Source organism: Lygodium microphyllum, chromosome 26, assembly GCF_053477565.2.
Source record: "Lygodium microphyllum isolate KBCC chromosome 26, Lygodium_microphyllum_v1.1.10, whole genome shotgun sequence".
Classification (NCBI taxonomy): Eukaryota; Viridiplantae; Streptophyta; class Polypodiopsida; order Schizaeales; family Lygodiaceae; genus Lygodium; species Lygodium microphyllum.
The window spans coordinates 62,232,343-62,257,514 of record NC_141160.1 but is presented as its reverse complement, the minus strand read 5'-3'; the positions used below and the strand labels follow the sequence as shown (position 1 = coordinate 62,257,514).

Below are 25,172 nucleotides of genomic sequence, written 5' to 3'. Positions count from 1 at the left end.
GGCACTTAAACCTAGTATTGCAGCTACAAAGAATATCATAGCAGCTTGCTTAGCAATGCCTTCAGAATCAAGATCCCTTAACCAGTTGAAGCCAAGGAATAGTGAATTTGCAAAAGACCAAGATCAAGGAAGCCCCTGAGTAGTTCAAATGGTAAAGGTAACGCTTCATCACAGCAAGTGATTCGGTCCTTCAATGGGGCCTTTGGAAGGTTTGTCCCAAATTTTTTAATGAACCTAATTTTTGATGAGCTGTATGGAGCTGTTTGGTTCTCAAGGCAAGGCAAGGCAAGGGTGAAAACTCATGTTTGGACATTTTGGCAATTTGAATGAAAGCTTGGTAAAACTATGAAACATTTTCTTAACAGTAGCCATCAAATTTATTTGGGGCTTTAGAAATAGAAATGTTTTTAGGTCACCTGGCAGCTCTTCCCCATATACGCATGAATGAATGTAAAGGTGAAGCTTTGATAGTCCTAAAACATCTCAAGAACTCTGTTTATAGGACTGCATACAAGGATCTCAATAAGCATTCCTAAGCACTCTCGGACGGATGGCTGTTCACTAGAGTCCCCACCGTTAGATGGGCTGATGTAGTGCATTATTCAAACAAAAATATAACACCTGAACCTTTGGCATAACACAAATTTTTTTCTAAAACACAATCTGGGAACAGCAAAGTTTTTGCTGTCATATTTAAAAGTGCCCCTAACCTTGATGTTGATTAAATTTTACCCCAATACAGTGCAAAAACATATATTTGGAGTTTTCTTTCAACGAAGCCCCTTTTTCTTCATGTTTTACATGAAGTACTCTTGTACATATCTCTGCAATGTAAGATTACATTGCAAAGAGAGGTTAACTGGGTGAACCACATGAGCACATACAATATTGACTTTGTGCAACTGTTCAATGAAATAAGTTTGTGTTGCATGGCAACATGCAAGGATGAGCTCCATTATTTTAGTTTAAGAGGACACAAAGGGGCCACAATGGGAACACGACCTGATATGTTTGGGTTCTCCCAACTTTCCAAAAGAAAGATCCATCAGTCCCCAATATATGTTGATACTTTGCTTCATGTAGTGGCCTTAGAACTGTAGACATCAATATTTATTAAATTTCAGGAAAACTTTTGGAAGTCATCTCTATAGCATTTGCCGTAAAATGCATAGTTTCCTCACGTCAGCCTCAAATGTCCATACAACCTTTTGTATGTGTCAAATGTTCGTACAACCTTTTTGAGACCATACAACCTTTTGAATGTGTCAAATGTTGATATCACCTTTTACACAGACAAAGAGAGAGGCTCTCTCTCTCTCTCTCTCTCTCTCTCTCCCCCCCTGGCGAGATAAACCTGAGAGCAGAGAGCCCAACTCATCTTGCAACAGAAGCATTGAAGTCTTGCTGCAAAGCCTGGAAATTTTCAACAGAAATTAGCAGCCAAAAAACGTAACCATAGGCACGAGGGCATACCCATGCCTAGTATTATTTTTGTTGGGCCCACTTGCAGGCACACATCCTGGTATTCTTTCCTCTTGAAATGCTTCAAAACCCCTTATCAGTAATAAGAAGGCACACCTGAATCAAATTCCTGTTTGTGGACAAAATTTTCTCCAATGTGAGTAGTTGCTAGAAGTGGCTGCCATGTGTTCTGTAAATCAATTCAAGAAGTTCAAGCGACATTACTGGACCATTTCACTCGGCTCATTTTCTTCGACCTGATGATGCTTTGCCTCTGGCAGCTCCTCACACACAACCATTTCACTCTGCTCATTTGCTTCGACCTTCTGACGCTTCCCCTCTGGCTTCTCACACACCACCTTATCCACAGCTTCTTGTGGCTGTTTCTGTGGGGATGTCTTCAGTCCAAGCGAGGGCGTATGCTTGCTAGTTATTTGTCGGCCTGCCCTTGGTTTGGGTCCCCAAAACTCTTCAGGATTGGGAAGGAATCTTGGCACACCTTTGGCCCTTGCTTTACTCAAAGCAGAGCTCACCTTTGAAAAATCAGCCTGGAAAGGCTCACTAGTTAATGTACATTGACAAACATGAAAACAAATTAAAAGTGCTTCAAATCATGTCTCTGCATTAATTTGCTCCTCAAAAAACCAACCAGAACCCATTATTGACAGTTGTGTATGAAACAGCTACATCCAAGGAATTGTTTAGAGTATTATGGAGAAGCTTTTGACCAACTGTAGTATGTGGCTATGATCCAGGAATGAATTCTATAAGACGTGAGCTGAATGGACCTAAACTTGCTCCACTAGCACTAAAAAGTTGGTGAGCGAGCCAAGAAAGAACATCAAACTTCCCTTGAATGGAACAGTCTCAGTCAGTGTAGATGCAATTCTCAAGGATGGTGTTTTAAGTCCTATCCTGCTCAGCATCATAAAAATTTGACCAAGAATCAACAACTTAGTGCCCAAGGAAATGATAGCCTGTAATGTACTGCTGACTACAATACAACCCCACTTTGGTGGTCCCTGCCATCTCCCATACCTCTTAGAAGCCCCTCCATCAATAAGCAACAGGAGAATTTTGTAATCTAACAATCCGCTGAGTGGCAATGGGTATCAGAGGTTTGTTCTGTCACAAGGACATCAATATAGTAATCCTCAATTATGGCAAAAGAATTGGCATGCTATAGATTACATTTCAGCATGCTCGTGGGGATCTGTACCGTGCTGGTGACCACAATACAACCCCACTTTGGCAGTCCCTGCCATCTCACACACCTCTTAGAAGCCCCTCCATCAACAAGCAACAGAAGAATTTTGTAACCTTACAATCAGCTGGGTGGCAATGGGCATCAGAGATTGTTTTGTGACAGGGACATCAATATAGTTATCCTCGATGATGGCAAAAGAATTGGCATGCTATAGATCACATTTCAGCATGCTCATGGGAATATGCTAAACACGTTCTTGTAGGAGGAGATCAAATCTCTTCCTCTGTACTTGGGAGAAGTATTTTTCATGTTGCCGGGTGTCTGGATTTACCCACCATCCTTTTGTTAGCAGAGTATTTGTCAGCTCATGTGTGAGTCTGAGCTTGATCTGGGCTGGGCATTTTTATTAGGTATTTTAGGTTTTTTCTAGTGTGGCATTTTATGCCATTGGGGCATTTTATGCACCAGTCGGCCAGCATTAGTGCTGTCCGACCAGCATTATTGCTCCCCACTTTTTCAGCCTATTTATACACAGTGCTCCTCCTCAGTCAGTATCATCATCATCTTCACCATCTGCAGACTCTGTGGAGAGAGAAGCGAGTGCCAGTGCCAGTGCCCACGCAGCCAGCGACTCACTGTTGTATGCGACTGTCTCGTGTTCAGATATATGGATTCCATTTCCGTGCATACATCTGAGTTCTCATCTGTATCGTGTTCTTTTCTTTTCTCTTTTTGTCTTGTGTTTCAGCAGTTTATTTCAGCACATGTTTATGCTTCCACCGCTGCTCCACTTCTGACATGGTATCAGTTTTCAGGATGTGTGTTTCTGCTGTGTTTTATTGCTGATTTCAAGACTGTTTTCCCCTTTTCTGATCAGGCGGCTGCTGCTCCCTACAGGCGACCTGTTTGACCTGCGTTTTCTGCAGTTTTACCATCGCCTGCTGCCTGCGTTTTCCATCAGCAGCTGCTGGCGACAGTTTTCTACCTGTTTTTCTCCAGTTTACAGCCTGCGTTTTGCTGATTCAGCGTCTCTCGTGGCTGGGTGACAGTTACTTTAGGCCGTTTTTGCTGTTTTTGGCAGTTTTTGACTGATTTTTTGACTTTCTGCAGCAGATTTTGTCTTCTATTGATCAGATTTTGGGTTATATTGCATGTGAACTCTCATTTTCTGCCGTTTGTGCTTGTGTTTTGGCTGTGTTTCCTCTCTACATTCCATCTCTTCTCTACTTCTCTTCTTATCCTCTCCATATGGCTCCTCCGTGCACTTCCACTGATGATAAGTTACATGGACCTGATTATCTCACATGGAGTGCTGTCATTAAAGCTTGGTTTGTGCAGAAGCGGTTATGGTACATCGTCTGTGGAGCTACTCCTCGTCCTCTCCGTCCTTTTCCTCTTCCTCAAGACTTTGATGAGGACAACCATGAGGAAGCGGTGCTCACATGGGACTCGGACGATGCCCGTGCTTACTCGGCGTTGCTTCGGTGTATTTCTAAAGCGGTCTTTCCAGCGGTTACCTCCTGTAGGACATCTCCTGAAGTATGGCAGAAGTTGCAGCAGATGTATGAGGCACCTTCCACCATGCGGGCAGTCACACTTTATGGCCAGCTCCAGCAGATGAAGTTTGAGCCGAAAGATACTATTCAATCTTTTCTTCTTCGTGTTACACAGGTACAGGACCAACTTCGGCACATGCAATCTGCTCTTCCCGAGGCGCATCTCGTCGGGACGGTCCTCTACAAGCTCCCCCCGAAGTTTGATGGAGTGGCCAATGCTTTGCGGGCGCAGACATCATCGACTCCTGTCAGTTTTACACATATGACCTCGATGCTTCTTGAGCATGAGACATCCTTGAGATTACAGGGGCGGCTTCCGGCACATTATGGAGGTGAGGCTTATGTAGCTTTAGAGCGGGGTGACGCGAAGAAGAAGTCGAAGGCCCAATGTTACCACTGTGGCAAGAAGGGACATTTGCGGAAGGACTACAAGAAGTTAGCGGCTTCCAGGAAGACGGAGCAGAAGACGCAGCGGAATGTTGACTCTACCGATGAGTCCTCTCCTTCATCAGACTCCGACTCCGATCCTCCGACCAAGGTGAAGTCCAAGGCGCGGAAGGGATCCTCTTCTTCGGATCGCGGGAAGGGCTTGGTGGCCCCTTCCTCGGCTGTTTTCTAGTGGTGGTGATGAGGTCATCCCTCACGACTCTCTTGTGCCAGAGAGGGAGTGTGAGCGGGTGTTCAGATGGGGCAGCCGCGCCTCATCTATACTTTTATACAGGTGCACAGGTTCCAGAGAGGGACGTCCCTGACGCATCGCCTTCAGTCTGGCGGAATCAAATCCTGGAGCTGGGATTGACATCCAAGTTCATGCTGAGCTCGTTATCTAACAGAGAGCGGGAGGCTTTCATCTGGAGCTCACATGAGGGGACACTTTGGCAGTCTGGCCAAAGGCGGGGAATCCATGGTCACCTATGTTCAAGGGCATTTTTGACAGGATGGTCTTGTATGCTACTGCGAGATATTGGTGATGGACACAGAGACATTCTATGATCTTCTCTATTTTCCGGTGTTTGGTACGATCGACATCGACATCAACATCAGGTTCTCTCCAAGGCACCTTGGTGGTGGCTTGATCACCCACTACTTGGGTATCCATGATTCTACTTGGTGGTTCTATGTTGTATAGTTTCTAATCCCTTTTCATTATCCTATTGTATTGTATCAGATCACCCATGATCTGATCAGATCACCCATGATCTGAGAGAGGGTGTTAGCAGAGTATTTGTCAACTCATGTGTGAGTCTGAGCTTGATTTGGCCTGGGCATTTTTATTAGGTATTTTAGGTTTTTTCTAGTGTGGCATTTTATGCCATTGGGGCATTTTATGCACCAGTCGGCCAGCATTAATACTGTCCGACCAGCATTACTGCTCCCCACTTTTTCAGCCTATTTATACACAGTGCTCCTCCTCAGTCAATATCATCATCATCTTCACCATCTGCAGACTCTGTGGAGAGAGGAGCCAGTGCCAGTGCCAGTGCCCATGCAGGCAGTGACTCACTGTTGTATGCGACTATCTCGTGTTCAGATATATGGATTCCATTTCCCGTGCATACATCTCAGTTCTCATCTGTATCGTGTTCTTTTCTTTTCTCTTTTTGTCTTGTGTTTCAGCAGTTTATTTCAGCACATGTTTATGCTTCCACCGCTGCTCCACTTCTGACACCTTTGGCTTCTTTCCGCCTTCCCCCAGACCACCTTGAGAGACTCTATATAATATGACATGACCTCATCCAGCCCTACTGTTGAACCTACTTTCTTGTTTGGCTCCAGCCATGCTGTTGAGCCCTTGTACTGCCTTGTTCACTGAGTAACATAGCCACTGTTTGCTAAGCCAAAAAAGAAGTTACAGTCCCAGACCTGTTACAAACTTGAGTCAAGGCTGAATCCATCGGCAGGCCTCAAGACACTCGAGCAATGCAGCAGCCCATGCAATCAACAGCAAATAGGAAACCCAGAAGCAGGAATTACCTGACAGATTAAATTACACTTCATCAAATGGTCACTTGTGCACTAAATCTTTAGTCACACCCAGCCAAAAGAATGATCTTGACAGACGAAATTATGCTTAGACAGATGGTCACTTATGCAATAAGGCTTTTTCACACCTTAGCAATACCTAAATAGCATCAGAACTGCCCTAATAACGTTTATATAGTAATGATGACTAGCCTGTAAAGCCACCTTGACCAACCCAGAATAAAAATGTAACAAGTATGTGACCTTGTCAGTAAATGCAGAGAGCAGCTAAAACCACATTGAAAACATGACCCAAAATATTTGCTTTATCTTGACTATACACCATTTGGTAAGTTTTGAATGTCCAATCCTTACAATCATCATTATTCGAAAGCTTTATCTCGACTATATACCATAAGAGCCAGAATATAAAAGCATAAGTTGTGAGAACCATTACCTCTATTGCAGGTGGTTGGCTTAAGATTTTGCTTCCAGGAGTCTCTGCAGGCTGATCTTTCACCGGATGTTGCTTCACCTGAGTTCATGAACAAGACATTCTCTTACATAATCTGGCTAGAGTGAGCTATATCAAAAAGAGAGATTAAATAGAACCCTAACGAAAGCATACCCAACAGCGCATAATATCCCAAATCACATCCATTGGTGCATCTGTCTTTAGACCCAAGGGAGAATCATGAACACCAGAAATCCTATATCCAGCATTAGTGACCGCATAGCGAAACAAGCTAGCAGACGGAGGTGTGCACTTCAATGTAGAACTCAAAGAGTGTACACTTACATACAAAGGCACATCAAACAATTCCTGCACAGCCACCAAAAAATGTTTGTCCTGACTTTATCCTGAAGTGATTTAGCATTTCAAGCAGTAGACACGTGTCACTCCAAGAAGTATCTCAATGAAAGGTATAATATAATGAAAAGTTACCAAAAGTGTAACATTTTGAAGTCAAATTCAAAGAATGCAGGAACGTACTAACCCATGCTCTTTAATGTAACAACTCTGCTTAAGAGCAGAACTTCTACACACCAATGACAAGGTAAAGAGAATATCACTCCACTACTCACACCCAATAGATGCAGAGCCTTGAACCTCAACATTACTTCAGCAGGATGGCTAGTGATGAATGCATTCGCCTAACACAAATGTTTCCAAGAGGATGTAAGACAATTGTCTGCTGTGCAACATCAGACCTAACCTCTCAGGCTACTGCCATCAGGACATAAAAATCATGGTGTTCCACCTAAATCTAGAAATCTTCTATTCCTTACAGAAATACAAGCAAAATAGAAGAATGTACAACAACTCTAAGCTTTTCCCACCACCCATGAGCAACATTGATCAAACATGCAAGATGATAGGAAAGCTGCAACAGCTCCAGTAGACTCTCATTCAAAGCCTTGCATTGTTCCAAAATCCTGCTACAAAATGCTGGGCTCATACTGCAGCAGATTTCAAAAGCATATACAACTGTTAAGAACTGGTTAACCAAAAAAAAGGAAAAGCAGCAATATGCTTTGAAAGCTAAAAGTCCTGCAGGCACAGACATGTCATAATCAGACAGTACCCACGTAGGTTCATAAAATAAACCTTAAAAATATTCTTTGCAAGCTCAACATAGCTCATAAACATGCTACAATTAGTGAAGCTTATTTTGCCTATGTATGTAGCATAATATGCAAAGTCAAATACTACTTTCTCAAAAGTCATTTTCAGTGCTACAGAGAGGTCTGCTTGGATAGATTTATCTTTCAGCATGGCACACTTGGATCGACTAAGTAACATGAAATGTATGGTATCCACAAATGACAAAACGGAGAGCATGCACCATATCAAAGCCACAGATGGACAAAACAAGCCAGCTGAGTGAAACATATCACGCATAGTGCAACAAAATTGTCCATATGACCAGCTTTTACCGCATCTACCACTGCACCAAATGTTTTCTTTAGATGCCTAAAGCTATTTATTCTCATAGCATAAAGAAACAAACAAGGCCAGCAATTTCAGGAACTTTTATTAATAAATATCTCCTTTTACAAGTAAACATCTTGACATCAGCACAAGCTTGCACATAGACGAAGGAACAATTTTTACAGATAAGAAATTAATGTACCTCTGATATAGCTGTCAAAACTGCATGCACCTTGTTATATGCTGGGTATTTCCCCCTTTCTGCAGATAGACTTTTCAAAGTTGAATTCACCCAATTTGGATCATGGATCTGGTCAGACCATATGGGCCCCCCCATATTGAAATGCTTTCCACAATGCTTGCATTCAGGATCAATGACTGGACCTATACCAGGTAAGTAGCGCGCATTGTTGTTCTACATTATTTGATAAAGATTGTGTCAAACAGAAGCTGTCTCTCTCTCTCTCTCTCTCTCTCTCTCTCTCTCTCTCTCTCTCTCTCTCTGTGTGAAGCAGTGGCATAGCTTTAAAACAAAGCAGAAAAAGCCACGCAACTACTGGCAGAAAAATGAAACTTGCTGAAGCCCCATCCTGAATACTGAAACCTTCATAAGAAAGTATACACAAACTGTGACAGAAGATGTACAGCCATGGGGAAACCACTACATGGATAACAACACCTATTAATATCATACAAGCTAGCTGCCATAATAATGACCCCGTCCCGTAATGCAACCATTATGACCATGAATTCCAACAGCCGCGTTGAAAAGACGGGCATTTCTAGTACACCAAATGTGCCAAAGCCCAATCCAGTAAATAGCATTTCCACAGCAATGTGTCAGCATGAGGCAATCTTTCCAAACACATTAGCCAGGAGTCTCAGAAACATCTGGGCGGGGTAGCAAGTTCCTGTAAATTTTTACTTTTAGGAAACATTTGAAAGAGATAGAGTAAAACTTAATGGACTTAAGGTTTGGATACATTAAACATGCACAGAAATAACCATGTTTACCTAATACATATATAATTAATGATCACTTTCCACTACAAGGCTTCAGAAAATACCAAGGCTGAAAGACAACAGATGTCACAATTACCATTTCTAAAATATATTGACTCATGACATTAGGACACAAATCATGAGATATTGAAACATGATAATCCAAATTGAAAACAATAATGAATTGAACACCTACTGGCCCACTTCAAAGTTCAAACAGCCAACATACCAGTAGTACACTAGTAAGTCCAAGAGTCTACATAGCAGATACTACACTCTAGAGCTAAAAGGTTGCTTTTCGAAAGCTAAAACTAAAGAGCCATCCTCAAACCTGTTTATTTTCCTGAAGTATTGTTTTTTGGGCTTGGATGGATAAGAAATGTGTTTCATATGTTGGAGATTTTTCTATGTGTTTCTTATTTTAGAAAATGAATTTCCATGTGAATAAGCCCAAACCTGTGCTCATGTAATCCTTTGCAATGTTAGTGAAGGTCTGGTGCAATGTTAGTGAGGTCCAGACCTTGAAAGTGAAATTCCATATATCTCTACTCACCATGCAAGAAACAAAAAAGTGAGATGTTCCCATGCATAGTACAAAAGACACAATGGCCACTACAATCTAACTTGCTTCTACTTCCGTTCCTCCCCCCCTCTCTTTTTTCCTTTTCATGAAGGGTAATTTTATTAATTACCAAAACACAAAATTCAGAAGTACAACATGACTACAAGTACAAACGGTCTATGACTGACATGGGAACCGAAGGAACTGTAGTGTGCCAAGAAAGAAAATCCCATCAAGGAAGAATAACTACTACCTCAATGATGTCAAGCTGAGAATGGAGAAGGCCTTTCAAACAAGTAATACAACTCTGCACTCCAGAAGCAGAATCAAAACTAAATGCAACCCGCATAGTCTATATGTGACAACAGCCCTAGAAGTACACAAAGTGAAAGAGAACTTTCAGATGCGACTGCATAGGATCTGAGAATTTGGGCTGTGCAAAGACCCAGTCCACTGGAAGCATCAACAGCCCTACCACTTGAGACCAAATAGCAGACAGTATAGACCAAACTTTTCTCGTTACAGAAAAGAAAGAAACCAATGACAAGAAGTTTCTTCACATGTTGTACAATAGAAATAGCAGCCATTTCAGATATGATGTCTTGAGAGTGCGAAGGCAACAAAAAGAGCACCAACCAACATTTGCCATAAAGACTTTGGCACTCCAGAGGATCTACAATGGGAGATTTATGTCAAAATAACATATATGCTATGATACCATGTTAGAATATACGACGAACCAGAGAGATAGTAGGGTTTGCAAGGGGAAACATAGAGTGTGTATGGCAAACATTCAGAGAGAAGAGAAACTCAAAAAACACAAAAGAACAAGATGATGAAGCACTGAATCATGCTATGTGAAGAAAAGCTAATACAATGGAACCAAAGCTCAAAAGATGACTATAGTCCTGTCTAAATCACGCGGTAGCACCTGTGGGAAATTTGCACTATGAAGGGAGTGAAACGTAGTCCTCCAAGCCATTGCTACACCGGAAGGTGAAGCACAGTTGTTGAGGGAGTTGAACACGATCCTCTGATGCCGTCAGGGATGAAGAAGATGATCACCAATTGTCAAGGGAGCGAAGCGCAATCCTCAGATACCGAAAGTCGGCCAGGCTGCAAAACACAACACCAGAACGCCACTATAAAATGCGGCAATAGAATGCCGCAATAGAACACCACAATAGAAAACCGTAGTAGAATACAACAATAGAACACAAAGTGGAGATGGTGGATGGTAACCACAAACTACAATGTCCTTCCATAGGGGTATGAGCAGCAATGGTGAGGAGAGAGAAGGGTGTCGAAATGACAAAAGAAGAGTGGAAGAGAATGACGGTAGGGGGGTGTGAATGAATGGAAAGGCTACCTATTTATAGGCCTCAACTGTCAAGGGTGGCACAAGACTAAGTGGGCGCCACTCATAAAATGACCAGAATGACAACACCAACCCTTTCTGGGGATCAATGCAAAACCCTAACTAAAGTGAAGAAACTAAAAAAGTGGTTTCTCAACAATTCATGCCCCATGTGACTCACTAAAAAAGGTAGGGTACATGCTCTAGAGGGCTTTCCAATATGATAGACAATACCGTCGAGGTGAAGCAAGGGTGTCCACTCTTCACTTTCTTTATTTTGTGTATATGTCCATAGGCTCTTGGATCATGTGGATAGGTTAAGGGGACTAAGTGCGAGCTTGGTTGGCATATTGATACACATCTTGTTGTATGTTAATGATGTGGTACTAATCACACGCTTGCAAACACACATGAATGCATTGCAAGCACTTTGCATGGACATTCACAAAACCTATATTCATTGGAAAGCTTGGAGGTCTTGCAAATACATGTGAATGCATTGCAAGCGTTGAAAATGTAGGTCTTGTGAAGCACCAATTTATTCTTGGAGGGGATACAATTGAACATGCCAAATCCTATGTATATTTTGGGGGTCACATTCACAAGACCTATATTTCCATTACGAGATGCAATAGCCTCCATGATGGGCATATGGCCCTTAAAATAGCAAGAAAAAGTGTACATATATTAATTCGAAGAACCCCAAACTAAATTGTGGTTGTTAATTGGTTACCCTAGCCTTGTTAAATGGATCTCCAATATGGGACCCAAATCTTTGCGAAAGAACTTGAAGAGTATCGAGAGGCCACTAGTGATATGATTGCTTGTATCATGTGGAGCAAACCATTAGTACCCCTCTAGATTGTTAGAGCAAAGATAAGAGTAGCACTTGTGGTTATGGAGGTCTTATTTTAATCAATGACTTGCTTCAACTCCCTAGGTATATGTATCCACGATTGGCATTGACTTCCTCAAGATAGTTAACCAAGAGTGGAGAGACACATTGTTGGTATGCCAAGATTCAACCATGGTGTAGGATACGTGGATCACAAATAGATGCACTCTCACTACTACATTACGATTTGGATTACCCATACTTACATCTCACTCACATACAATAAACTTGAGTTACCACATCAAATATTGTCAAGATTGGTACATATTGTACATGGATGCAACCCTCCAAAGCCCCACCACATGAGCATGGCACAATATCAATGTCATTTCTTGCACATCTCAGCAAAGGAATTCATTTTCAGCCCATCATAAATGGATACATTATCGCACTAGCTAAAGATTGCGAATGGACAGTATACATACATATCTGAGGATGCACACATTTGGCATTTATGCTACCAAAAGGTTGAGTTTGAGAAGCATTTTATTTGTAGATGTACTGAATATTATGAGATCCAAGGGAGATTTCATTGCCTTTTAACTGATGGGTTTACACCTCTCCGTAGGATGATGGAGCACAAGGAACATAAACATCTAGGATTGTTTTTACCAGGGCTCTAGACACAGAGAGAGAAAGTTTTGAGGAGTAGGAGGACAGAGACAGAGGTAGGGCTAGGGAGGTAGCGGATTCTTACAGATTTCTTCAGTGCGAGTTTCACAGCTAGCTTGCCAGATGCTAGTACTACAGCAGCACTGCTATTACCATTCACAAGTTAGATGGGTCCCAGCAAATCATTCTCACAGCATGGGAGAAAAATAACTCGTATCGTTTTTTAAAAATTTGCGTAGTCAATTACTTATTAAGTTTGTTTCTTACGTTAATAGATATCTAGAAGATCAATAACTGTATAGTATCAAGCATGAAGGCTTTGGTCACATGAATCAATTCAATGGCAGAGTTCACATTTTCAACACACATCATTCACAATATTGTATTTTCTGTATCAACATCTGTATGTCCACATGGTTTCCTCCTGCTCATATCAAATGTGATAACTGACACCAGAAGCCAACTTGCATGAAGAGCCAAAAGAAACTGAGCAAGTATGCTTTATGCAAATTTTTATGCTTTCCAAAGTATGTTTTAAGTCATATTGCATAAACACCTGACCTTTTGAATGACACGCCCTACAGGTTGTAAGTGGAAGGCATCACACCCAACACACTGATAGAGATATGACAGCTTGCTGGGCGAAGATTTGATAGCATTAGCTGATCTGAGCACACCAGATTGGCCACACATCAGTGGATTATGCTGCAAGTGTTATTGACAATGCTGACAGAACAAAACACTATACTTACGTGAAGATGCGAACAAACACTCGTACATAGAAATCAATTGAAACAGAAAGAACAGGTACAATATATCGCTTGTAACGATTTGCATGACTCTGCGCCAACCATAAAATGAGAAGAAGTCAACACAGATTTAACATGATAAGAAGTTAACACAGCCTCAGAGGGCAAAAGCAACCTATCACCAGAACCCAACAGTAGAAGTTCAGACCAGCACAAGCACAACTGGAGATGCCATATTAGCACAAAATTTTGGTTTTGGGGATACCAACAAATCAACAAATCATCAAATCCTTGAATTCATACTATTCATGCTGGATTTTGGTTGTATTACCATCCTACATAAAAAGCTTTTGAAGGTAACCTAGAATCCTATCAACTTAACAACTACAGACTTCACCATAAAGAAGCCTAACTCATTTCTAAGGCATAGGATAGAAAGTCACTGAGACTGTGTCTGAGGTACTTGATCCTAGTTCAGAAATAAGTATAAGCATTCTGTAACTCTCTTCAGCTCCACCTCTCTCCTTTGCAAGTTGTCACTTTCCAGCCAGCACCTTTACTAGTTATACATTGTACCCTGAACCATGTGAAACTAATGTTTTGTTGTAAGAACTAATGTTTTATAATAAGTAGCTGAGAATCTGATCTCCAACCATTCAACCTTTGTGTGTTCATATTTAGGCAAAGAAACTCATGGTGCTGATCATAAATAAGGCATGAGTGAGTTTTTGAGTCCGACACTTGTCTACCCCCAGCCATGTACTCAGAAACTGTCGACTTCAAACTTTTTTGGGTCTTCTCCAGATATTAATGCAGAGACAGTGCAGCCAGATCCAATTCCAAGAACCAAGGACACAACTATGGCTTTTTGATACACTGATCACCTCCAGTCCTGATGTACAAACTGTTTTTATGGGAACCTGGCTTTGACAATGGATGGTGGAGGATGGGGAGACCACTAGTCATGATGTCATACAGCTGGAGTTTGCTGCTACAACCATGGAGGTTAAGGCTCTGTTCGAGGTAGTCATGTACATCCATAAGCTAGAGGAGCTGACTTCAGAATGCAACCCCAGTTGGCACTACACTCCTCACAGCAGCAGGTGCTTGTCTGCACAAACTTAGTACACAGTTGAGGGACCATCAACCCATGCAGATGCACTATGGCCACTATTGTACACTCTACACCCATAATGCAGATCAGCCATCTGGAGCGGATCCAAGTCATCAAGATGAACATCACCAGGATAGACATAGATAACACCAACCTCATCACACTCAACACAAAGATGGCCTTCTATAAGGATATCTTCTACATCTTTTGAGGACAGCTTCATTATCAGACCAGGATACATTGGCCAGATGTTGACCACCTCACACAAGCCCCAAGTTGCCACAAGGAGATATTCTGGTGAGGCATGGAAGGACAAGCCTCTGCCAGAGATGCCAGATGTAGGAGGCCTTCTATAAGGATATCTTCTACATCTTTTGAGGACAGCTTCATTATCAGACCAGGATACATTGGCCAGATGTTGACCACCTCACACAAGCCCCATGTTGCCGCAAGGAGATATTCTGGTGAGGCATGGAAGGACAGGCCTCTGCCAGAGATGCCAGATGTAGAAGGCAGAGACATATGACCATTACAAATGCAGATGCCCTGCCTATTGATTGTTTCAGGCATGCAAATAAACAATCTAGAAATGGCAATATACTTGATGAAGGGGATAATGTGACAATGCTAGTGCAGGAGGCACAAATATGACGAATCAACAACCACAAATGCAAAGTTCATGAAGAAGTTAGAAGAACATGATGCAGATCAAAACATAGAAAATTGAAGACGTAGAGTAACAGCACAAAAGCTACTAGTGAAAGATAGAATAATTGTTGAGAATGATTTGTGAAAAGTAAAGGAGAAATTGTGACAGTGAGTTAAAAGATCAGTGCATAGGATCAATAGTTGGCAAATGTTAGAATTGCTGCTGGTCATTCACACGGATACCCCTTAAATAGGCAACTTCATTCAAATATCACAGAGACCTATCATAATGAAAATAACAAACAGCCAGACTAATAACTTCATCAGCAAGTCATAAAATCTGGATCTTAATACCTCAATAGAAGTCTGGATCTTAATACCTCAATAGAAGCAAGCAATATTCGCAACGCCATTTCATGGCAATACTTTCCACGGACAGGATAAGACCCATACCTAAAGCAGAAATCTAAACTGTCAGTTGTTGAGCCACTTCAAGAAGATTAAAAAGGAGTACAACTTATGATACCAAATCACCCATGTAGCTTACTTGCTGTAGCAAACTTCTCCATTGTTCCCACATAATACAGCCATATCAGTGGCTGTGCACATGAGAACACCACCATCGGCCACAGATTGAACAGCCGAATCCAGAAACACGGATGGAGATCCATAAGGATCAATGTCCACCTAGACAAACATCCAAGATTTGCTATCAGAAATGCTTAATGTTCAGAGTCAATTTATGTCCTTCAGCTGTATTATGATAAGTCTAAGTGTCAATTTGTGAAAAACAAAGACTTCCTTGGATCAAGCAAGCTACTTTTGCACTGCAAAATGCTGCATCCTTTTAGGTATAGAACTGAAAAGCATATAAATATAAAGGAGATCAATCATTGGCCTTCGAACTGGAATATTGTAGGCAAAAAGTCAGATTCTTGAAAACACACACACACACAGTAGAACACATGGTGGAGGTGGTGGCATTTGTTGTGTGGTGCTGTAGCTCTATTGTTATAAATCAAGTTATCTAAATCGGCTGTATATTTGACAAACAAGTCTTTGAGCTTTCAATTTCTTTGCAAAATTATCTGAACCAGGAAGTAGAAGAAGTAAAAATTGATGGTGATCAATACTTCACTAATTTGATGAGGGACCTTGAAGAAAGCCCCTAGAATTGAGGGAGTTTTGCAAATCAACAAAACTCTGTAAACAATCAAGCTTTCGAAAGAAAGAGTGGAAGGATAAAAAGGTGTGAAGTTTCAAAGTGGGATTTCTAAACCATTCCATGGAGCTTACAGAGATGAGAGCTTTTAGCATGAGAGCTCAATTGTTAATAAATTAAGCTATCTAAATTGGCTGTATATTTGACATACAAGCAAAGTTTAGTTCTTGAGCTTTCAATTCCTTTGCAAAATTATCCGAACCAGGAAGTAGAGGAAGCAAAAGTTGATGGTGATCAATACTTCACTAATTTGAAGAGGGGCCTGGATGAAAGCCCCTAGAATTGAGGGAGCTTTCCAAATCAACAAAACTCTGTAAACAATCAAGATTGGAAGTTTCAAAGTCGGATTTCTAAAGCATTCCATAAAGCTTCCAGTAGATGACCTCCAAAGCTTTTAACATGAGCTCATGGTACATGACCTTGTAAATTTTCAACGTACGATTATTCAGAACCACATGAACTTGATTTGAACTTTTACTCTTGCAATCTCTCTCAAGTCATTTAGTAAAAGACCATGAAAATTACCACATCAAATTCCTTTTCATGAGTCATCATGTACATTCTTGAATCTGCTTTTTCAGCTTGAACCTTTGAAATAGCAATCTTGCCATTCAGCTTTATGTTACGCTTGCAAGCCTCAACAGCAACTGGATATCAAAAAAACATGCCCAAGTTATCTTTAGCAATATCAAGATTCTGCAGTAAACTAGAAAATGAAAAGGACGAGTACCATTGTCAATATCCAAAGCTACCACTGACCCCACCTCTTCAACTTCCCGTGCATACCGTAATGCTCGCAAGCCTGAAGCTGCCAAGGCCTTGAAAAAAGAAGACAATCATGGTCAATACAGTTTTTGAAGTTCTGAAAAGAAAAGAGGCCATATACTCCAGGAATTGTAATTGCAGCTAAAAGCTACATGTACACCGAACATGAAAAAACAAGTCTCAAGTTTGAATTATTATACAGCCATAATGTTGCCTAAGGAAAAGAGACCCTTTATTACAGAAAACAACATTGTCTGATTGAGATTTCAGCTTTATCAGCCTGTGTAGCATTGACAATACAGAAAAGCAAGACAGTGTAGCAGACCTCCAGGATACGGAGTGGTTTCATTGCCACAATATTTGCTTCCATTGATTCAACATGCTCTGATGCAGCTTTTGCTTCTGCTTCAATATGTTCTACTTGCACACTATCTGTTCTACAGTCCCCCTCCTGTAAATGGCTGGCATTAGATGGAACATCATTGCCTGAGATCATATCTTCAGCATGTTCTGCCTGCAGACTAGACTTCCCCTCTTCTGAATTGTTGGTGTTGATCAGAGCATCATTACTTGAGGCTACATTCTCAATTCGTCCATTCGCAGACTTCAGGCAAGCTGATTGAATTTTTCTTTTCCCCTTCCTACTCAAATGTTCCTCTTTACATTTGCTAGCAAACGTCTTCATTATTGCAATAGATAAGTCTCTGTTGACAATCTGCATGTAACAAACAAAGAGCACCACGTGTCAGTGCAAAGAGCATAATTGCAGCACCATGGTACCATATGGAAAAAGAGAACTTGCTGCTGGATAGCTCATTTTCCTCCTTTCTTATCCCTTTTTAGGGTACTTGATAAAACAGTCCTTGACAGCATGCATACCATGTGTAACTAACGTGATTCTTACAGCAATAACTAAGTAAAATTAAATCTGAAAAAGATATGCTAGCTATTCAATAGCTCATTAGGCCTACATATTCTGACTTTCTTAACAGATCCTTTTTCTACATATACTACCGTATGTGTTTACTCAATAGATAAGTCTTTTTAGCAATACACACCTCAAGGGAAAAAAAATGCCATGTCTGACTGCACAAGAAGTGCTATCATAGCTTCATCAGAGGAACATGCCTAAATTTATTTGCAGCAAATGCTCTTACAAGATCTGATTTCATTGAGTTAGAATATCATGAAAATACAAACCTTTATGCCACAGCTCTTGCTTGCACATCATGACATGTAAAGGTCATACAAGTAGGCATTATGACAAACCAGGAACTAGTCTTGCAGAATGATAGAATGGCCTTAATGAAACCCTCAATGCTTCAGCTAGGTCCGAGTACTTTAAGAATGTGTAAACATATTGCAAAAGCCAGATCCTGATATGATCCACCCTCCCAAGTCTTTGCACACCACTCTTTTAGAGAAGGAGAGACGTGTCATGGAGATTGCAGCTGAAAACACTTGATTGCAGATGAGTGGTGGTTGGACACTCAAAAGGCATTCCATTAATGGTGTGGTTGCATATTCACATGGTGAGATGTATTTTATTAACTCTCATGATGCCACTAAAACTAAAAAGTTGGCTGATGTTTTTGCAACTCAATGGATCAATAGCATTCAGATGGTTGGCTTTGATTTTATCACTAGACTTCTTGTGGATGGAAACTCAGAGAGCCTACAAATAGGGCTGCCATTATAGTCATCAAGGATGGGGTGACCAAAACAAATAGGGAAGGGGGGATCGGAACCGGGACAAGAGCTATGGTTGAAAAACAGTTTGGTTGTCACATAAAATGTTTGAGGTTTGATAATGGAGGAGAGTACATGTCATATGAATTTTCAGATTTTTTGGGAGATCATGGAATCAAAAGACAAGTGACATCCAGCTACACACCTCACAAAATGATGTGGTAGAAAGGAAGAACTATATCCTTGCACAGATTGCTAGGGCAATGATGAACCAAATGAATATGCCATTGACATATTGGGCAGAGGCAGTGCATACTGCAGTACATAACATGAACAGGACACCTACAGCATTGACTCATCATGTATCACCGTATAAAAACTTAAAAGATGTATGGTAGAACACCCACTGTTGCCTACTTCAGGGTTTTTGGATGTGTTTGTTTCTTTGCACCTTTTTCTTGTGGGCCGTGGATGCAGAGCAAAGAGGACAAATCACAACGGGGGCTTTCACATACACACACATTCAATGAGCTATTATTGATGTAATCCTAAAAATCAAAATTTAAATCTTTGTTTATAGTTCAATATTCATTTTACCGTTTACGTTTCGCTCTATATTTTTTAGAATCTTTCAATCTAGATTACTTATAAGTTGTCATGACTCATGAGTAATGACTGATTCTTCTACCTTCCCTAAATCTAATTTACATCTTTTATCTCATCATTCATAACTTATAATTCATGATTCATCTATCTCAATACCTCTTCCACTTCATCTACACCCTCAATCTTGATTCTCACCTACCTTCTCTTTCTCTTGTACCTTGTAGATTGGTATGGCCAACCTGGTACAAGTGGTCACTGAAATCAGAGCATAGGATGCTTGCTTGAACCACAATTTCCATCCATTGTTTGGACCCCAAGTGCCACCCAATGCATTGAGCTTCTCATGGAAGACATTGGGTCACTTGATTGGGTGAAAAAGATTGTTGTGGATTCTTGCCGCATTGTAGATTTCATCAAGAAAAAGGTAAAGCTCTTAGCTATCTTTTGAGCCTACATTGATATGGAGTTAAACAAGCCCTCCAAGTCCTGTTTCGCTGCCATATGGTTGGTTTTAAGAAGACTATATGATCAACAAAATAAAATTCAGCAAGCCATGGTCTCCAAGGAGTTCAAGGCGCACCTGCAAGAGGAGTCACTCTCAAGTATGGAAGAGGGGAAAGCCATTTAGAGGCTTTCCTTGAGAGAGACATTTTGTCTCAATGTATGGGCATTGATCATAGCGATTATCCCCTTGTATAGGGTATTATGCAAGCCTTTGACATGAAAGGTACCACATTAGGGCTTCTCATACACTTTATCAAAAAGGCCATTGAGGAGAGATCAAGACATGTAGAGCACTTGATGTCGAGGACCTAAGATAAATACTTTAATATATAAAAGTTCATTAACTAAGTTTTAAAATCGAAACGCTAAATGTAATGGTTTTTTTTAATGTGGTGTCAATCTATTGGATACCACACCAAGGTGTAATGACATCCTTTACTTGGTCGAGAAAAATATGAAAATGGATAAGATGATCCATCCACAATTTTTGCTATCCTCTTACATCCTACCTATAAATCTCCATCTCTTTTCATGGATCGAGAGTTGACAACCGATAGAAATGTCTATCTTCTAAAGCCATTAAATGAGGACCAACACATAGCATTTCTACAAAAAATCATAAACTATAGCAACCAAAGAGAGATTGCTTTTGCCAGCGCTCTGCACTAGAAGAGGCTCTCTTTGATTAAGCCTCTATTTTGGCAAAAATATTTTGGATATCAAGCATCCAATGTCCAAAAATTTACTTTGAGACTGCTTGCACATAGGAGTTGAACTTTCGAAGTTTCAAGCTTGCAATTTAAACTTGTAAGTGGTCACCTAGAAAGTAGAACCTTAAGAGTTTATAATTTGTTATTGCTATGTGAAGTTTGAACATTGAAGATCTTTTTTTTTTTTTAACCTAATCTAGGATTGCTCAACTAGTTCGTGCAAGAGAAATTGGTCAACATACTCTCTCATACATACTAAGATTCGAAATAAATTAAGCACACGACGATTAGGGCAACTACCTTATTGTCACTCTAACTTACATATACTACAGACTGTGCATGAGATACCTATGGCCAAACAAGTAAATGCTAAGTTAAAATTTTAATTGTCCAATGTCTTTCAAAGTTAAATTTGAATCTTCATATGCAACTTATTATTTTGCTCCAATTAGGTCAATGTTAATGAGTTGAAGTTGAGCAGGGTCACCTTGAAGAGTGTCAACAAAGAGCGAAATGAGGAGCATGAGTCTATCATCAAGGATCCTTATATGGAGCTCAAGGAGATAGAAGGTCAAGTCTCACGCACTCGTCGAGGCGTCAAGTTGTTACTCGAGTTACGAGCACTAGGACCACCACTACACTAGCTATCAAGGCCTATGTGAGGTGAGGCTCTGGGAGTTTTTCTACTGTGCATGTAGTTGTTGTAGAGAATGCTCCAGTTAGAGCCTAAGAATAATAATGACAATAACATCATCAAAGAAGTAGAGACCCTATGATATGACTAGCCTAAAAGGTGTGTAAGGTGGAGGTTGAGCCTCTCCCAAAGATGCATGAGCATCATTCTAAACTGGGTATAGAGGTTCTAAAGACTATGTCTACATTTAAAACCCCCCAATGTGGTAAATGGAATGACATGCAGTGTCTGAAATAAAAATACAAATGGTATGCATGGTACAACTAATGCAACGGAAAAAGTAACTTAAGGTTTAAATTTGTGGTATAAATAATGATAAAGATACAATAAATTGATTTTGATTTACAAATGAAAATTAAAATGAAGATGGTAATGCAAAATGCCGAAAAAAGAATCATCATACTCATTTTAACTTTGAGAAGTAAAATTCATAGAAAAAAAGAAAAAAAAATATTATCAATCTTTTTTCTATAGTCGCCCTTTGACTATTAACATACAAAAATGGGTCTTCAATGGGAATTTTACCATGATCAATATATGACACTCTAGCTTCGACATGATCTTTACCATAGTACTGCAAAGGAGGAGATGTAAAAAAAGTAAAATGGACAAATGTTAAGATTTGTGTACCTTAAACCAAAATAGATGAAAAGGTCTCAAAGTAGAGAACATACTCTCGATCTCTAAGAGAGGAACCCATCCCTAATGGATATCTCACGGCTCTCCACATCAACAGACATGTGCAACATCCAAAGAGCCATATATACCTTCCTCAAATAACTACCATTCAATTGTTATATTCTATCAAGCTCTTCATTCTTCTTGGCTCTGTGAGTCATAATCAACTGCAAACCCTCGTCTATGATAGAATAAGAATGCATCTCTATAATGTATTAAAAGAATCTCCAGCCATGTTGGGTCCTTTTAGAGTTGGTTATGGAAGCCACTCCTGCTCAATTCTCGACATAAGCTTTGTAGGGGATTGAGTAGATATGGATGTGTTCGATATCATCTTCCCTTTATAGTCTCAATTTCTAAGGATAGAGCTTTCTAATCAAGGAGCTAGATTTCTTTTGTGAACACCTAGCTCTAATACCATGTAAACAAAATACTTGTCTATGGAATGCAAACACTATCATACAAGCAACGCACAAACTAATAAAGAAATACATTTAGAATTAAGATTAACACAAAAGATAATAAAAACTAAATAATAAATGAATAAGTATAATACTCAATATAGTAAACACACTACACAAATGGAAAATTGACCAAAAACTTCTCTGAAGAATGGAGACAAAGAGTATGAGCAAAAAAGTATGTCATACTTTAACAAATGCCGAGACATTGCAAGCAAATCCCTATTGTATTTGAGATCAGCAAACAAGCAGCAAACTGTGCAGAATAACAAACCGCAAGTATATTGATAACATCGTAATTGTATGGATATAAGTGGTATTAGAGTATAGCAAATGTGGAAGTATATGACTAGATTGAAAAAAAATGAACACAAAGAGAAAAGGGAGAGAGAAAAATGTAGTAGAACGCAAAAATTTGCAATTAATGAAAGCTAAAATAAAGAAAGCAAATATCTACAACGGTCTATCAAGTGTATCTCCAATATGGATCTCTCTCCACCTACAAAACTCAAGTGGGAATGACTGAGAGCAAGCCAACAATATTAAGGCCAAAATAAAATAAAAATATATGCAAGTTGGCCATCCAAAAATTGATCAACTGCATCAGAAACTAGTAAATAATAAATAAATTTTCAGCTCCCAAAAATGTACAACGAGCTATCAAGTGTATCTCCATCATGGATCTCTCTCCACCTGCAAAACTCAAGTGGGAATGACTAAGGACAGACCAGCAATATAAAGGCCAAAATAAAATTTAAAAATATGCATATCAGCTAGCCAAAAGCTGACCGATTGCGTCAAAAAATAATAAATAATGAATAACCTTTGAGCTCCCAACCATTAGTCACTTTAGTGTTCCACTTTCGTCTTGACTCTTCATATTATACGGTATTTATTATTTTTAAGTTCTTAGTCTAAAGTCACGATTTGCCATTGTTACTTGTTGCTTCTACTCTTCAATTTGAGTATTCAGTATTCACTATTCAATTAAGTTTCATATTTCATGGCTCTTGTAGTGTTTTCAAGCTTTAGATGACACTTTAAGAATATTTTTGAGTTAAGATATTATATTAGTTTCATTTCCTTGTAAAGTATCTTAATCATGTCTAGGAAACCTATAAATTTGTCCCCACCCCTTGTCCCCCATGTTCCCTCATCCCCCTATCTCAATCCCCCATCCCTCGTCCCTAATCACTGTGGATTCCTATCACTAATTATGCTTTCTCTTTCTCGCTTCCAATCATTTGCACTCTAACACAATTATTTATGTTAACCTATGTGGTTGAAATACCAAGATAAGGTCTCGAACCTTTACAAGTCCTTGAAGAGTATCAAGGTTAGTATAGAATAATAATGATTCTTTTAGTCACTGATAAACAAAATCAAGCTTACATACACAAGTTTGTATCATCTAAATAAGCAACTTCTAGTCTATACATAAACTTCAATATATATTTACAAGCTTTGGCCACCACCAACTATCTTAATCATTTATCAGCATCATTTTACCACATGGCTTTTGCCATAATGCATGAAAGTAGTTTGCATGATTTCTATTGAGTGATTTTCCACATACATAGAGATGTTATTTGATCTTGCACGTACTAGAGAACTTTGCCCATGCCTCTAAATGAGGGTTTGGGACATTGCCCTCCTCAATTATAACACATCTAAAATTTATTCAAGTCAATGACCAAGTGTTTGGACTATTTGTAGTTTGCAAAATATTGGGTGATTACCCACATACATGCAGACTTTTTCAAAATACAAGGGACTGAGGATTTAGTTATTTGTTAAGAGTCAGCAACTGAGTATTTGGACTGTGTATGTGAGTAGTCTGCATGTGTGCACTCAGCTGGGTGGAGTCCATTTTACGCGTGTTCTTGGGAGAATCCAAAGCCTTGGAAAAACCTGCAATTTTTCAAGTTAAAGGTTTGTGCATTGGCTCTCAAAAAAAAAAAAAAGATTTCCATGAGTACTGCACTGGTCCTTCTGCACTTGACTAGTAGCAACTGCTCACTTAACCGAAACCCTACACTGCTTACTCGTGCATTTTGAACCCCTGCTCACTTTACACTGGTCATTTATGCCTTCTACAGAAACAGGAAGACCATGACTAACAGTAGCACCTGCTCATTTAATGCTTGCACTGGTCATTCGTGCACTCTATAAATAAAACCCTAACTAACAGCAGTACCTGCTCACTTAATCTCTACATTAGTCACTCCTTATCAAAAGTGACTCTCCCCTGAAAGGGTACTACTGGTCTACATAAGACGCAACTAATGTGACGGTACTGATGAGGCTTTTCTTTCTCGCTAACGAGTGACGGACAGTTACAAAAAACTTGAAAAGACCTGAGCTTTGTTGTAGAAGACATCGTTGCCGTGCATCAATATCTCTGCCTGGCCTTCTTTGAGAATGGTGAAATCAGAAGGGTTGACAGGAGGCGGGTTGCCAGAGCCCTTGGGTTTGCCCTCCCCCATATTGATGGAGGTCCCTCTGCAACACAAGACGAAAAACCTTCAACGTTCAGTCGCCTTGGAATAAAACCTCTTGACTTGTGTATTTATTAATGGTCCTTCATTGGGGTTTAGGGTAAAGGGGCCTACCTTCATGTTTAAGGTCACTTGAAGGGTTTTAATGACCTCAAGAGTCAAACAAGACTTCAGCCAATCTTAGAGCCTTTCCTCGCATCCACCTACAAAGACCATCGTGGTATCGGCCACCAAATAGCTAAAGTTCAAGTCAAGGTTTCGAAGAGACAAGACACACACCAAGTATC

The 25,172-nt window shown here is 40.1% G+C and overlaps 1 protein-coding gene across 3 annotated transcripts; it reads right to left on the bottom strand.

The window, feature by feature from the left end:
* Window positions 1-773: 773 nt before the first annotated feature.
* Window positions 774-24,916, bottom strand: LOC148013325 (tRNA (guanine(26)-N(2))-dimethyltransferase 2-like). Of its 3 annotated transcripts, XR_015688795.1 has the most exons (13): window positions 24,745-24,916; window positions 17,371-17,760; window positions 17,011-17,098; window positions 16,806-16,927; window positions 15,606-15,745; window positions 15,439-15,511; window positions 13,300-13,388; window positions 13,109-13,214; window positions 8,322-8,534; window positions 6,815-7,009; window positions 6,644-6,721; window positions 6,088-6,198; window positions 1,874-2,009 (listed from the first exon to the last, which is right to left on the bottom strand). XR_015688795.1 is itself a non-coding variant. In XM_087667513.1 (12 exons), the coding sequence occupies exons 1-12, from the start codon at window positions 24,871-24,873 to the stop codon at window positions 1,683-1,685; spliced, it is 1,950 nt and encodes a 649-aa protein (XP_087523639.1). In that variant the 5' UTR covers window positions 24,874-24,916; the 3' UTR covers window positions 774-1,682. The 3 variants fall into 3 exon arrangements, 2 of the variants coding, with proteins under 2 accessions (XP_087523639.1, XP_087523640.1); XM_087667513.1 differs by lacking the exon at window positions 6,088-6,198 and having other exon boundaries at window positions 774-2,009; XM_087667514.1 differs by lacking the exons at window positions 1,874-2,009; window positions 6,088-6,198; window positions 6,644-6,721; window positions 6,815-7,009 and adding an exon at window positions 7,020-7,647.
* Between the last annotated feature and the right edge of the window lie 256 nt (window positions 24,917-25,172).

What these genes read in the sequence shown, in the direction of transcription:
- LOC148013325 (XM_087667513.1), bottom strand. Translation starts at nt 24,873, where the DNA reads ATGGGGGAGGGCAAACCCAAGGGCTCTGGCAACCCGCCTCCTGTCAAC. An exon ending in AACCACTCCGTATCCTGGAG is followed by an intron (nt 17,099 to 17,370) that starts GTCTGCTACACT and finishes TCTTTTTTCAAG; the next exon opens with GCCTTGGCAGCTTCAGGCTT. An exon ending in TAGGGCGTGTCATTCAAAAG is followed by an intron (nt 8,535 to 13,108) that starts GTCAGGTGTTTA and finishes CAAATAATGTAG; the next exon opens with AACAACAATGCGCGCTACTT.